Source organism: Galeopterus variegatus, unplaced genomic scaffold (genome assembly GCF_000696425.1).
Source record: "Galeopterus variegatus unplaced genomic scaffold, G_variegatus-3.0.2 Scaffold52, whole genome shotgun sequence".
Lineage (NCBI taxonomy): Eukaryota > Metazoa > Chordata > Mammalia > Dermoptera > Cynocephalidae > Galeopterus > Galeopterus variegatus.
This window is the reverse complement of record NW_007726163.1, coordinates 446,510-462,458: the sequence shown is the minus strand read 5'-3', so window position 1 is coordinate 462,458 and position 15,949 is coordinate 446,510. Positions and strand designations below refer to the sequence as shown.

General features: G+C 39.1%; 1 protein-coding gene and 1 pseudogene across 1 annotated transcript in view; both read left to right on the top strand.

The window, feature by feature from the left end:
- The first annotated feature begins 1,966 nt into the window (after positions 1-1,966).
- WDR35 (WD repeat domain 35) overlaps positions 1,967-15,949 on the top strand; it is a 64,243-nt gene continuing 50,260 nt past the window's right edge. Inside the window, exons 1-5 of the mRNA XM_008573246.1 lie at positions 1,967-2,045; positions 2,743-2,860; positions 11,690-11,743; positions 12,786-12,878; positions 14,562-14,690. Of these exons, the coding sequence (XP_008571468.1) occupies positions 2,022-2,045; positions 2,743-2,860; positions 11,690-11,743; positions 12,786-12,878; positions 14,562-14,690 (418 nt within the window). The 5' untranslated portion in view covers positions 1,967-2,021. The remainder of the gene's footprint in view (positions 2,046-2,742; positions 2,861-11,689; positions 11,744-12,785; positions 12,879-14,561; positions 14,691-15,949) is intronic.
- Positions 6,972-7,831, top strand: LOC103590974 (annotated as a pseudogene).

The window sequence follows — 15,949 nt, the reverse complement described above, 5'->3', positions numbered from 1 at the left end:
CAGAATGTTGAGACTTCCTATAATTTAATATCACTCTTGAGGCTAAAAATTTAAGTTCAGGTTGAACAGAAAGGTTTTAATCCAGTATGCTGTGGGAGAAGGAATAATATAGAATTGTCTAAATTGAAATAAAATAATGATGAGCTTTATTTACATTAATATAAGCTCCTGAAAAGAAAATATAACCTGCAGATGTTTATCTGAAAATACAAACTTTAAAGAAGAAATGAAAAATAAATACACCAAGGCAGTATACATTACGAAACATCTATTGTTACTTTTCAATTTTGAAAGGACATGACATAGTTACAGTATTACCTCCTAAACTTATTTGAGCACAGAATTAGTAATACATATTAATGTATCACAGAGAAATGGTGGTATAGAAGAAATAAATGAGACCTCATGTGCAAGAAGGAGGGAAAAATACTCAAAGAGAAAGATAAGTTTTTGAGACTGTGACCGTTAATAACTAGCTTCAACTAATCATGTCTTGATTAGTTGATTGGAAACCCCTGACTCTGATAATACTGATTTGTTTCGAGTCCAGGAAGGGAGTCCATGAGCAAGTGCCAATATATTTACAGTTGAATGCTGAAAAAGCAGATACACAAACAACTGAAAACAAACACATTATCTAAATGGGATAGGGATTATGTTTGGAAAGAATTCCTCATGGAGACCTGATTTGTGTCCGTTTGGCTAGGCACAATCGGCCTCTTAGAGGGTAGGAACATCACAGGATATATAAAATGGCCTGGGAAGTGAGCCTGATGGAATGCTAGTATGCAGAAAGTATATTGGCTTACTTAGAGTGGGGGCACTATAGTGAAGACATTTTAGGACTGAATTTAGATGGAGTTTAGACTTGACAGAAAAGGCACTTGGGACTATTGGCAATTCTAGAATGTGCTGGGTGAGGCAATAGACACGATGAAAGGATTTGAAGATTATTTGCCTAAAATGGGGAAAGACTCCAAGTGGGAAAATTACTGTTGCATAAAGTAAATATTGGATTATTAAATCAACAGTGGTAGCCGCAGATTATGGTAAAAGACAAAACCATTAGTAAATAAAAAGAAGGGTGAGACGAAATAATTTAACGGGAATGGCTCTACTTAGTTCTGCCCTATGCCTTAGATTTTGGGGCTTTGTAACTCTCAGGCATTCAAAAAGGACAAAGGAAGAGTGAAGAAAGAAATAAGATAGAAAAAGAAGAGAATATAGAACAGTCAACCCCAGGCAAGAAGATACCAAACAGCTCAAATATTTTAAAATGGGAGGCTATGTCCCACTGGCCATCGTACGCTGTAATGGTCACCAAAGCTCGTAAAATTCTTTTTATAAGGACCCTCGGGGCTGCGGTAACAGCTTAATTAAACTGTTAAAAAATTCCAAAACAAACAGAATAAACAAAATCTTCCCCAAACTGCTGCAGAGGGTTCTTCAGTCCCCAAAGGCGCAAGGGAAGTTTTGCAAGATTTCAAAACGCACATTTTGCACATCCATTTGGTCGACGGTCTCGCCAACCAAATACTGCAAATAACTTCTCCCTTTCAAGGATGTTGGCACCCTGGGGCTTACAAAATACCAAGTCACCGTGACCCCATTTAAACGGCGCCCTTCTTCCTCAGCTGATGTTAACCCCTGAGGAGTAGCTCCACGGTGACTGTCCGAGGTGTGGCCTGGCGTGTCCTCAGAGCCCGCCCGCACGGCTGGCAGTGGCAGGTCGCCCACCCAGCCCCCAGCGGAGAGCAGAAAGTCTCGGAGGTAAGGGGACATTGGCAACCACAACCCCTACCTCCCGTCCCGCCGCTCCTCCAGCCCACCGACGTCCGCGCAGGCGCACGACGCCTGGGGCGAGGGCGACACCGGAAGTGTCTCTCGGCGCCCCGGATGCGACCGGGCGGCGCCGGTTGCCAGGGCAACGGGAGCTTCCCAGAGCAGTTGGTACTAGCGATTGCAGGCGTAGAACCGGTTACCTGTTGCGGGCCTTGACGGCTGCAGTCGTCCTCTCGGGGATGTTCTTCTACCTGAGCAAGAAAGTGAGTCTGGGGGCGTCCCCACCCCGCCTCCCCATTCCCGCAGCCTGCGGGCGATTCCCGCCACCTTCCCGCGAAGCCGGGCGGCTTCACCCGGTCCCGACGGCGGCTTAGCCATCCCGCTGCCAACCTTCCCGCCTGGTCTAGCCGCGGACCTCCTCCTGCGGGTCCCAGAGTCCCACACAGTCAGGGCCGAGCCAGCAGCCCTGTCGCACGACTCACCCATTCCTGCCCCTGGCTAGGTCCTGTTAAGTGGCCGGCAGGTCAGGTCACCACGTGCTACCCTGTCTTTCCTCCTCCATCTGTTGCTGATACAGGTGACTTAAATTCTTGGATCATCACCGGCCACCGGGTAAGAGAAAAGGAATAACAAAAGGGTGGCCTACGCGTTGTGTGGGTAAAGGAAATACTGATTGGGGGTGTGCATTTATAACCCCCTTCCGCCTCCCTTTTAAAAATTGATCAGGTGACTCTCCCATTGACTTCCTTCGTTGTCGCTGTCCTTCTTTATGTGTACTTCTTTCCGAAATGGTAGAGCCCGGGGCAGTTCAGAAGACCACGCTCATTGTCATAACAGCTCATTTTTCTGCAAGGCCGTCCGTTTTTCTTCTTGGAAGATTTTCTTCAGCCTTCATCTCCTGTAGCCTTACTTCTCAATTCCTTCCTGAAAAGTTGCTAGTGACTGTGGTTGCTTTTACAGATTGCGATTCCCAATAACGTGAAACTGAAATGTATATCGTGGAACAAGGACCAAGGATTCATAGCATGTGGTGGTGAAGATGGATTACTGAAAGTTTTGAAATTAGAAACACAGACAGGTAAATGAATGCAAGCCTAACCCAATGTTTGAAATTGGTAGAAAATTGGCTAGTGTCATTTGTTGAGTGAGATTTGCTCATGGTATTTGTAAGTAAGCAATTATAACTCTTTTAAAAGAAAAAAAAAATCTAAACATTTTTGTGGTGCTTTTCTAGAGTATTTTTTGCAGTCAAGTTCAGAGAGGGTCAAATAAGCATCACATGGCCTTGCTGAAGCTATTGGTGGAAAATGAAAAATAATGAAGAATGAAAACTTAAGTTACTGTGTTATCTTGTGTTGTGTCTAATTATTGTGCTATTTATTAGGAGTATAATAAAAATCATGCGAATCAACATTTCAGTAAGGTCACAAAATCTCACATTTTGGCAGATGGTTTACAGGTTCATATCATCCTTTCATGTGCTAATGATTATGCACCTAGTGTCCAAGAACAGAACATGAGATATGTTTTACATTTTTATTAATAGATCTCTTGTCTTTGCAGCTTGATTTCTTTCTTTTTCTAGTTCTCTGAAATCACAGTATCTTCACATTTCTTTAGCCTCTGTAGTGTTGCTCTAGACTGAGGATCTAGATGAGGAAATTGGAGTTGGAATCTCAGCTCTGTCATGAGACTACTGAATGATTTTTAGCAGGTTGCTGAGTATCTTTGCATTTTAGCTTTAGTTCACTGTTTTGTAAAATGAAAGAGGTTAAACTACATTACGATTTGGATTTACATTTTACAGCATTGCTTCTAAACTTTATCAGGTATGAGAATCACTGGAAGAGGTTGTTAAAGTGGATTTCTGGGCTCCATCTCCCAAGCAGATCTGGGATGGGGCCTGAGAATTTGCATTTCTAGTGATGCTGGTGTTGCTGGTCCTCACACCACCCTTTGAGTAGCACTGGCTTACAGCTTTGAACGTGATATGAATTATAAATTCTTGTTGAGCATTTTCTCCGTGTACTGGATGTTTAACCTTCACTATCATTTGACTTCACAATAATCTTGAAAGGTAGGTATTCCAGGTGAGAGAATTGAGGCTCTGATCACTTGATAAGTTGCCCAAAGCCACATAGCCAGTAAGTGGCAGAGCTGGGATTTGAAACTAAGTTTGTTTCACTTTCAAGTCCTAGTTTTTAACCACTACAGGGAGGGCTCACGGACAGCTTAAGCAAAGAAGAGAATAACTATTTTGATGTGCTATGTTAATTATGTGAAACAGAAGGCAAGTTTGGAAGATACATATTTAAGTACCGATCAAAGTTTGGCTTTTGATGTTTTATAGTTTAATCTATCAATGCTTTAGATTTCTTAAATGTGTTAAAAGTAAATAATTTTTGGGCCGGCCCCGTGGCGCACTCGGGAGAGTGCGGCGCTTGGGTGCGCAGCGGCGCTACCGCCGCGGGTTCGGATCCTATATAGGGATGGCTGGTGTGCTCACTGGCTGAGCGCGGTGCGGGTGACACCAAGCCAAGGATTGAGATCCCCTTACTGGTCACAAAAAAAAAAAAAAAGTAAATAATTTTTCTCTTATGTTTCTCAAATGCATATATATATTCATATGCTTATATATGTATATATATTTATTTTGCTTGAAATATGTAGCTAGTTGTAGCTATATTAATGTGCATTCTTCATATAGAAATGCATTGAGAGCTTTTTTTTTTTAAACCTAATTCTTTTCCTGCTCTACACTTTTGATGAGCTGTGGTTAGAGTATTCTCTGAAATCAATGAGCAGGATGGGAAATAGATTCTTGGGAGGTTTGGAAAATGGAGCAAATGATTTATTTTGGAACTTAATGGTCGTGAATTGTGCTGAAAGAGATCAATTTGAGAAATGTGCCTGGGAGATTCTAACAAGGTAAATAGAATATTGTATTTAATAATAATAATGGTGATGCAGCAGATTCCTCCAGTAACAATCACCAGCTATTGCATGCCTACTACATATCAAGCACTGTGTTGTGCTGAAGATGTGACCAACAAGTATTGTGTTGTGGCTTATCTAATATTGTTGCTTTGCCTCCCATGGATTTGTCACCCCTTTTCCCCTGGGTGATGGAGCTGCCAAAGATTACTCAAAGCCCATCTCTTCTGAGCAGTGAGAAGCCCCGAAAAGGGGTTAATCTCCCAGAACCCTCAAGATAGAGGCATTCCTTCCATTTGGGAAATTAACCACGAATTCGGGTTCTCTTCCCGCATTTATTCTCCAGACCAGGAAGTTACAGGAAGAGAACATAGGTGGGGTTTTTTCTAAGTACGGTTTAACAAGTTTAACAATAGAAGCTGGTAACATTCAGTAAGACAAACAAGGTGACAGTCTATAATGCACTTAAGTCGATCCACTAACAAAAGCTTGATTTTAGCAAATGTTCTCTTCTTACAGCAATTTCCCAGTATCTTTTCATATCAATCAGTAACCTGTTGTCTTTGAGCCAGCCACCTTGCTGTGTTACAATTCCTTATCTTACAACAGAGACTATAGTCTGGGGAAAGTTTCCTGTCCTTTGCAAGGTCAATATTTGAAACTGCAAGGCTTTAGAAAACCAGGCCCTGTGAAGTACATTTGCTTTATGCATACTCCACGTAATACAAGATAGACAAGCAGTTAGAACTCAACAATATAATAGAACAATCCTCTACATCAATAAATCATCTTCTATGACACCATTTTTAGTGGCTATTTAGTATTCCGTTATATTGGTATGTCATAATTTGCTTAACTAATTCTAGTGTTGGACATTTAGATGTCTCCACATTTTTACTATTAAAGAAACAGTATCTTTGTATCCAAATCTTTGCATAAATATTTAATTATTTTCTAGGATAAATTTATAAAAATGGCATTCACTGGATCAATCAAGGGTGTGTACCTTTGTAAAGGTTTTTAATATGTGTAGCCAAGTTACCCTCCAGGAAGTTTGCACCAATTTGCATTCCTAGTTTTCACCCCCTTGCCTTAGAAGGAAAGCAACTAGAACCTGCATCTGTCCCCCTCTTTTTACATCAGGTTTGCATCCTCTTTCACATGCAGCTTCCACGTCTTTTGCTACAGCCCCTCCCCCCTCACCTCAGGAGCCTCACAACTAATTTACCCCTCTCTTTCCTTTCGATATCAGTCTTCTTTCTCCTTGCCTGGTGACTTTTGTGCTCTAAATCTAATGGACAGCTTTTTTTTTTTTTGGTTCTTATCAGTCTTTGGCCTTTTCTTCTATTTTAAAACATTTTTCAAGACAGGAGAATTCAAATGTTTAAAATTATTGTCGTATTTAAACTTTTTCTCCTTTTTCTCCCTTCTCTCTGGTCTATCCTCAGTCTCTTTACTAGATTCTCCTCTTCCAAATGTTGTAATTCCCAAGAACTTGCTTCTGGCTCTTTCTTCATTTTCTCTCTAGATGTGTTCTTTCATTTCCATGGCCTTAAATACCACCTATGGGGTGATGATTCCTAAATTTATATGTCCAGCCCAGTCCTGATTTTTCACAGTTGGGCATCTTTACTGTGTCCTAAACTGAGCTCTTGATCTTCCAAATCTCTTCTTTCAGTTCTCCCCATTTCAGCAAATACCTAAATTTCACTCATTTGCTGAAGCTGGAAACCCTCTCTTTCCCTGCCCCTTAACATCGCTTCCATCAACAATCCTGCTGCTTCTATCTCCAAAGTGTATCTTGAATCCATCCTTTCCTTTGTCTCCCCTGCTGCCTTCTAGCTCTAGTGATCATCATTACTCACTAGACTACTGTGAGAATCATTTTACCTCCTTCCATTGCCTTTTGCCACCTTCTAGTCATTCTTTACCTTCGATCAGTCTGATCTTTTTAAGAAAGGGATAGAGGAACCAGATTATGTCATTTTCCTGCTAAAAAGACTTTAAAAAGCTGATGGCCTGGACTGGAATTGCTTGTGTTAGGGTTTGAGGGTGATGACCCTAACTAGAGTTAAGGTGGCATCTCTTGCTTTTCCTACCGCCACTGCTGAGGCCTCTGTCCTCGTCCTCACATTGCCATGAGAAGAGACAGAGAGCCCTGAAGCAAAAATATGGATCAGAGAAAAAGTGTTTGAGGGCCATGCAAGCCAACTGTAGTCATTTGCACAATCCTCTGGGAACTGCAGGCAGTGGGAATGACCCAACCTTCCAGTGTGCCCAGGACAAGATTGACCAGAAGTATCAGGTCAGGTGTTCATAGCTGTATCCATGGATGTGTATATAGTTCCTTGCTGTCCTTCTCACAGAGAAGCAAGGCAGCCAAATGATCCTGCCAGGGAGTCTAGAGAACATGGTAGCAGCTCCTTTTAGAATTCGTCTCTCTCTTCAAATGTTGCAAAAAAGTCTTCCATGTAGTTTGACTCTGGATATCAAACTTATTATGCAGCATATAATAGGAATTGGGCTGCTAACAGCTTTTATGAATGCAAACAAAAGCATTGTCAAGTTTTTCTAAGAGAAAGAAAGGTTCTTCAAGATTTAATGTGCTTGATAACTGGTATTATTGGCAGGATATTCTGTTCTCCTGTATTATACTTTCATTCTCAGTCAGTTTATTACACCTTAATCTTTTAAAATCTTCTTTGGACTCTGAGGTATTTTGAGTTGTTGGAATTACAGATTTTATTCTTAAGTTCTTTTTCATGGGCTTAAAATACCTTATTTTATCAGGCCTTTTAAATCCAAAGCCTATTGGTATGTGCTTTTAGAAGATTTATGTTAGTGTTACCATATTTTTGTCCCCATACCAGTTTGGTTTCTTTACCTTACTGGCTATGTGAAGGTTAGTAATATAATTAGATGGAATCTTGGGTTATTGCTGATTTTACTTCATTTAAAACTTTTGGCTTTTTGTTGACATCTGAGACCTTTCAGGTGGGTTTCAGGTTGTGGAGTTTTTGCCAGCAAGAGACATGTTCAGTTCTGGATGATATTTGTTCAGTATGTCAAGCTGAATTTCAAAGCATCTTCTCATCTGTTAGCATATATCTTGTGAAGAGTACCCTAATTTATGGCTTAACAGAGAGAAAACATGTCTGCTGTTTAGAACTGTGATTCCAGACCATATAAACAAATGGAATGATGGGGCTACTTCATCAACCCTTCCGATATATTAGATCTGATATACCTTTAGAACCACTAATTTTACTTGGTTACAGTGACTATTGCTAAAGGCATTAGAATGGATTTCTTAGAGCTAGAAGTTAAGAAAAATATTTTCATCAAACATTTTTAGAATTTTAGAATAAAGTTTAAGTGTATTGTACAATTTTTACGGGATTAAATGAGTAAAAGAATCCTATGTTAAAAAATAATGTTCACCCTAATGGTATGTCAGCAACATTATATCTTAATTGTTTGACAGATGATTGCAGTGTTAAACTGTACATATGTGTTCTTGTTAATGTTACCAAGATAGCAATTGGATAATTATAATTAGTGGTTTAGAGAAATTCCCCAGGTATTTTTTCCTGACTGTTTTCAGAATAAAGAATATTTTTCATTATATTTTAAGATACTTGATATCTGAAAGAATTTTCTATAGCATTGCGTTTTATAATTCCCATGCTCACAGATTCATAAGATTTTCATAAAATTTGTGTTTTATTTATTTATTTATTATTATTATGATTATTTAAAAAAAATTTTATTGAACCAAAACTGATTATACGTATTTTTGGGGTTCAACATTGAGATATGTTGATCAAATCAATATTACTAGCATATATACTGTTACAAATCATAATTATTCTTTATGCCCCTTGTCCAATTTCTCTCCATCCCTCTCTCACTCCCCCTCTCCCCTCTAATTATCCTAGATTTCTTCTCTCCTGAAAGGAGAGGTTGATTTGTTGATCTGTTGCCTACATGATCTGTCCAATGTTGAGAGGTGTGATCAGGTCCCCCAGTATTATCATAGAGCAGATGCTTCTTCTGTCACTCTGAAATGGGCTTTGTGTAGAGAGACGTCCTCTTCTTTTCTTTATCTCTGCTGGTGACTCTCCTTGTGTCAATGCACTCCAGTGCGTGGTGGACCATCTGCGTGGTGGTTGTGGTGTCTAGCTGCTTTAGTGGCAGCCATGGTTATTGTGGTGGCTGTGGTGGGCCACCCACATGGAGGTGATGTTTTTGGCATGCTCCTTGGTGCTGGGGGTGTGCCTGGTTGTGGGGAGTATCTGGTCCCCAGATCCATACCTCAGTCCCTGGGCGGGCTCCGAGGCGCTGGCGTGGAGTGTCTGGGTGTGGGAGGGATTCAGGTCCCCTTTTCATGCCTCGGATCCCTGGACAGGCCCTGAGGTGCTGGCGCGGTATGCCTGGTTGTGGGAGGGGGGTCTGGTCCCAGTTCCATGGCTCATGTCCCCTGGCAGGCCCCAAGGCGCTGGTTGTGTGCCTGGGCTGGAACTAATTTTTTGTCCTTTGCTTACTTATAAAATGGGAGAACTTCCTGTGGGAACCAGTACTTGAGCTGTGTGGTTGAGCTAAATTGCTGCTTTGCTGCTATTTTCCTAGAGAAGGCTTTTTGTGAAGCTCAGAGTTTAATGGTTGACCTTATAGGTACTCCCAGCTTTCCAGAGACCTGATGCACCTGGGTTGTATAGAAACTCTGGTCTGGGCATGAGTATTTTCATCAAACTGCACCCCATGTGTCGAGCTCTTTTACCTGCCTGTAATCCTGTTTGTGATGCCAATTGTCAAGCTAGGGCTGGGTCTGGAGCTCACAGACCTCCCAAGCCCATTGTCCAGACTGGGTCACAAACCCTTCACATGCCAGGCTGGGTCCCCAGACCCCTCACATGCAGGTCTATGAGCTAGGTAACTGGCCAAAAGGGTCCTTGGAGCAGTAGGTTCGAGAGCATGGCTGCCCGAGGCAGTAAACACCAGCCAAGCTGTGGTGCTGCGCATGCGCACTAACGCCACCCACATACAACTTATTTACAAAGAATGTGCTGCACCACCCCCAACCAGACCTAAGGTGAGGGGGCCTGATTAAATTATTCTATTTTCCCAGCACCATGCAATTCTGCATTCCCTACTAGTCTCTTCTGAGTGGTCCTGCGCTGAGTGGCGGGTGGATCAGCTGTCCTTGCTGTGTCCCAGTGTTCTCTGGGTGGACCTGTCTCCCCTACTGCCCGTGATCCAAACACTTCCCATGGAACAAGCCCTTCCCCAGTCCTTTGTGATGACTCACTGGCCTCTGAATGGCTCCCCTTTTACAGTTGTTCTGCCTCATTCCTGCATGGGTGCATGGGAACCCTATTAGTGGTCTTGCTGTCCTGGTGGCCACCAAGGCCCTCTTCTCCCCTGCTGCCTCCAAGCAACGCCATCTGAAGGGCACAGCTGCGGCTTCTGCCAGCTCCTGCTCCATGTGCTCAGCAGCTGGAGCCTTAAAGAGGCCACAGCCCGAAACGTTCTGAGCAGTTTTTTCTTTCTCTCATCGTGGCTTCTCACGCCTTCTTGAACTCCGTAGGTCTGTCCTCCTCTTTCCCCGAGCTCCAGGGGCCCCAGCTTGGCTGATGTTACATGTTTATAGTTGTAAATTGGTTGATTTGTGGGAGAGAGTGAGGCTGAGGACCCTCTATTCCACCATCTTGACCGGATTCACTGTTTTATTTTTAAACAAAAGTTTTAAAAGCTATATTTTATATGTAACAACAGATATTCCAAGATTAATTTATTGAGATGACGTTTTTATACTGCATTATTCTCTGTAGAATGATTAGTAACCAAGGAGAATAAATACATTTAAAAAAATTCTTCAAAGGCTTCTATTGTACTTTGGATAAAATCTGAAATTCTTGTCATTTCCTGCTGAGACTTTATAATTTTTCCTGTGCTGTTACACTAGCCTCATCTTGTGCCGTTATCTGCAGGACTTCTTTCAATTTCTCAAGGAGCCTAAATTTCTACCTCGGAGCCTTTTCATACTGTGCCTGGCTGTCTCCAGTTTACCCTCAGTCTCAGCTTAGATGTCATTTCTTCAGAAAGCCTTCCCTGGCACACACTCCAGTCTAAATTAAGCCCCTTCTGTTGCTGTCTCTTATTATGCCTTTACTTTCCCAATTTATAATTATATTTACTTAATGTGTGTGAGTGTATATTTAATATTTGTCTCCTCAGTAGACTACAGGCTCTCTGAGGGGAGAGGGGAAATGACCATGTTGTTCATCATTTTATACCCGGAACCTTCCATAGTTCATAGCAGAGTATACACATTCAATAAATATCTGTTGAATAAATGAATAAATGTAGGAGTGAGTATGTGATTTTTCAAAATCTAGTAAAAACCTGTTTCCAGACGTTTTGCTGTTCGATCACTTGTAAACTTTAGAGTTTTCAGTCTATATGTCATAAATATTTTTATTTGTGATCTTTCGGGAAGGATAATTAACAATAGTAATTATTAATATATTAATGTACTGAATGAACAATGTTCTTTTATATGTTTTGCTTTATTTTACCAGAATAATTATCTTTGCAAGGGGTATGTATTATTGTTCATGTTTGCCCCATGGGAAAAATTGATCAGAATGAAGCATACTTGAAAAAATCATTTTAATATCTCCCAGGAATACAAACCCTGCCCCCCCCAGAGAAATGTCAAAATCTTATAATCTGTCACTTTCATATATTTATTAGTTTGTTTTGTTTTTTCTTTTCTTTTCTCATCACAGTTTATTATTTTTTAAAGCACTAATACATTAATTTTACTGCCAGAGAGTTGCGTTTCTTGTTATTATTATTATTATATTTTTTATTTTTTTACTTTTTATTTATTTTAATTTATCAATATACAATGTAGTTAATTTTCATGTCCCTTTACCAATTCCTCCTTCCCCCACCCTTTTTTTTTTAGATGATGCAAAATTAAGGATTCTTTCTATGAATCAGACTCTTGAAGGTCATAGTGGTGAGTCATCCAATTTTTAAAATCATTTTTGAAATTAAAAGCCATCTACTTAATGCAGAACTGTCAACATTTTAAATAATGGTGATACTTAAAGCAATCATTTCTGTGGAGCCATAACTAACACGGCCTGGAATTATTTGACAACTTTTTCATGATTGAACAACACGTTCAGTAAATCTGAAAAAAAGTAGCTGTTATTTTATATATTAAAAGATATGTTATCTGTCTATGGATGTTCCATATAAAATCCTTTTTTAGAATTTGTCCTGTGATTCCAGATTAAAGGAGAGTAAAGAGACATAACAACTGAATGTACTGATTGATCCTAGATTGGATCTTGGAATGAGGAAAACAAGTATCTATAAAGGACATTATTTGGACAATTGATGAAATTTGAATATGTACTGTGTGTTAGATAACAATATTGTATCGATGTTAAATTTCCTAAATTGTAATATGGTTATGAAAGACAATGTTTTTAGGAAATTCTTAGGAAATATATACTAATGTATTTAAGGATAAAAAAAATGAAAAGATATCAGTTATTCATATAACCCAGAGGTTTAAAATGTGCTCAAGAGTGTGTGACTAATAGAATTGAAAACAAGAGGGGTGGGGGGGAGAGATTATGAGACATGTCAACCAAATATACTCCCCCAAAACTAGTATTTAGTAGTATGTCCTTTGGACATCATAATCCTTGGGAGTCAGGTCAATTGGGTAATCATGCTTATATTTGCTTCCATCATCAGACTTATGGCAGCTCTTGCAGCTGGCCATGATAGGTCGCCTTTGGTGACATGAAATAGGGATACATAAGAAAAATAGTAGTGTGCATTGTTGTAGAAAATTAGTGCTATTAATCCTATGAATTAGTGATATGCATCCTATGAATATTTTTGAGTAATTAATTGAAGACTGGTTAGTTGCACAGGAACTACATTGATTTTAACATAACCTTGGTGTTTATTTATATAAACATATAAATTTGAAATTAATTGTAATCTTTTTTAAGTTTCCAAATTGTTTTATAATGTTCTAGGTTCTGTTCAACTTGCAACATGGAATGAACAGTATCAGAAGTTGACTACCAGTGATCAAAATGGGCTCATCATTGTCTGGATGTTATATAAAGGTATATTAGGAGAGATTATTTAATCTTTCACATATTGGAGTCTGGATCACAGTGTTTGGATGATTTAATAACATCTCCCAAATAGACCCCTTTTAGCAGCAACCAGAGTTCATCCTGACTGCATAGTGACGATATTTCTGGATTGATTGCTATCTACTTTTCTGTTCAGTTTATTTTCTTTGAACTGTGACCCTGCATTAAGAAAGTGAATTAGGTGACGGTTGGCTACCTCCAAAATGGACTTAGACTCTTAGTGGAAGAATAGTTTCTACTTGAGATAGCTCTTTTTTTCCCAGATTTCCAGTAAGAATTAGTTCCTGTGTGGCCGGTGGCTGGAGTTAGCTTAGTAGATAAAGACACATTTATTAAGAAGTCAAAGGCAATAATTCATTTTCTGTATGGGGCCAGTTAGTTTCCATTTTTTTTTTATTCACGGATACAGATTTTACCTCAACTCTGATTACTGGCTCACAATTTGTGCCTCTTGTCCACAAGAGAGAATGAGAGAGCTAGTGAGAGAAGGATCAACTTAGATTCATCATACTACCGGAAAAACAACTCATAATGTACATTTTCCTGAGGCCTGTAGCCATCATCTTCAGAAGGGAAGGGTATCTTAGTTCATGTGTGCTTTTTCATTCCTTTTTTTTTTTTTTTTTGGTGGATGGCTGGTACAGGGATCAAACCCTGGACCTTGGTGTTATCACTACCATGCTCTAACCAGCTGAACTCTCTGGCCAGCCTCACATATGCTTTTTTGAAAAGGTTTAGTGTAAACCACTTAAAAATTCTTAACTAAAAAGTATGCTGTAGTACTTGAATTTTTTAAAAAGTTTATGTGTGTGTGTGTGCAGGGAGTAGAATGTGAAAGTACAGTAGATTGGAGTAAACTTTGTCTGTTTCTGGGCCTCCGTCCTGATTCTGTTAATACCCTGCTCTGACTAGTTATTCTAAATTACATGATTATTTGCTTGGTTGCAGTTCAGAATTTCCTATATCAGAATGTAGTAAATCCTTTGAAAAACACAAAAGCACAACCAAAATAGCCTTGTTTTTTGCCTGCAATTTGGTTATACTACAATACAAGTCACGTCTCACTCCGATCCTTTGTACAACTAGAATTTTTTTGTCATTTAGAATTAGTGATATGATTTCACTAATGTAATATGAACTGTTTAAGAATTTTTTAAAGCAGGCTTAGAGTTTACCTGATATGCTATATTTAATATGCTTGTAATTAATCCTTGGAAAGTTTATACATACATATAAAGTTATTGTTGTTATTCTGGTTTTTTTTCTGAAGTATGTTGTTCAAGTGAGAAGTTAGGCTTTCAGAAAAAACAGTTGTTTTGGCACTGCAAAAGCAAATTAAATTTGATTTTTTAATTGCCAGAGAGAGAGAGAGAGAGAGAGAGAATGAAAGACAGAAAGACTAAAAGAAAAAAGATGGGCATTTATTATGTTTTCTGTGATAATCTTTGAAATAATTATTAGTCAAGGCCTAAGTTAATATTTCATTTTGTTTATGTGGGATTTGAAGGTTTTATAAATTAATATCTGAGGTTGTAGAAAACTTTGCAATTATTTATCCCATGGGTTACTTTATGGAATGTCTTAACTCCTAAGTACCATTTAATAGATATGAAAATTTTCATTTGTAACTTTTTTAATTCGGGAAAACAGGCTCTTGGTATGAGGAGATGATCAACAATCGAAATAAATCAGTGATTCGAAGTATGAGCTGGAATGCTGATGGACAGAAGATCTGCATCGTATATGAAGATGGGGCTGTGATAGTTGGTTCAGTGGAAGGTAATGCATTGATTGGACATAGAACAAAGATCAGTATTTAACTGACATTTTTTAGTTTTTAGAGATTTCGATCAATTATCATATGTTAGCATTATGACTGAAAAACAGAGAAAACAGTTGATATATAATTTAATGACATTCTAGAACCACATTTTGGTTCTAATCATTTGTTTTTAAGTATATTCAAGGAAAAGTATCTATTTCTTTTTTTAGTGGAAATGAGCATGTCATTTTTAGTTGTATTTTATAGCCTTAAAACCTATGTCTTTCAAATTCTAATACATAGATAAAACTGGGTGTTCTGAGGTTCCACACCTTTGTTTTAATGTGAAACTGTCTATAGAGAAATAATTTATTTTAAAATCATTTTCATTTCTCCGTGTGTGCGCATGTGTGTGTGTGTGTGTGTGTGTGTGTGTGAACTTTATGTAGCCAACAAATGTTTCTGAGGTCCTATAAAGCAGCAGCTATAGTTTTAAGAACCAAGTGTACAACAATAAAAAGTATTTCAGACCTGGATCGGGGAGATGGGTGAGTAACCAGACAATTACAGTACCCTGTGATAAAGTGCTATGGTAGGGAAAATATAAGAACATGTAGAATTACCACCTAATGCAGACTTGGAGCAATAGGGGGAGGCTTCCTGAAGGCAGTGGTGTCTATGCTGAGACATTAGCCACAAGGTAGGTTGGTGTATAGATTGCTCAGGACTAAGATATAGCATTTGTGGAGATCCAGAGGAGTTGAACTTAGATAGCCATGGTTGGGGAACTGAAAAAAGTTGAGTATTAGTAGAGTTTAATACTAAATGTGAACAGTGGTATGTAATGAAACTGAAGAGATAAACAGAAGCAGATCATAAGTTATATTAAGTTTGGACTTAACTCTAAGAACATTGGGAAGCCAGTGAAAGGTTTTGATAATGGAAGCAGCGTGATCAGATTTGTTCTTTAGAAACATCTCTGTGACTGCAATATGAAGAATGGAGAAAGGAAAGAAGGATAATGGGAGGCATGTCAGTTAGGAAATTGCTCTGTAATTCAGATGAGAGATGGTAGTGGATAGTACCATAGACCTTATTATTGATCAGATCGGAATGAGAGGATAGAAGCATCTAGGGTGATAGCCAGCTTTGGCAACTGGCTTGATTGTGGTGCCTTTCAGTGAATTACGGAGCGTGGAGAAAGACTGGTTTTGACAAACGAAAGATTTCTGTTTTGGACATGTTGATTTTTATCATACTATAGGCCATCCAAGTA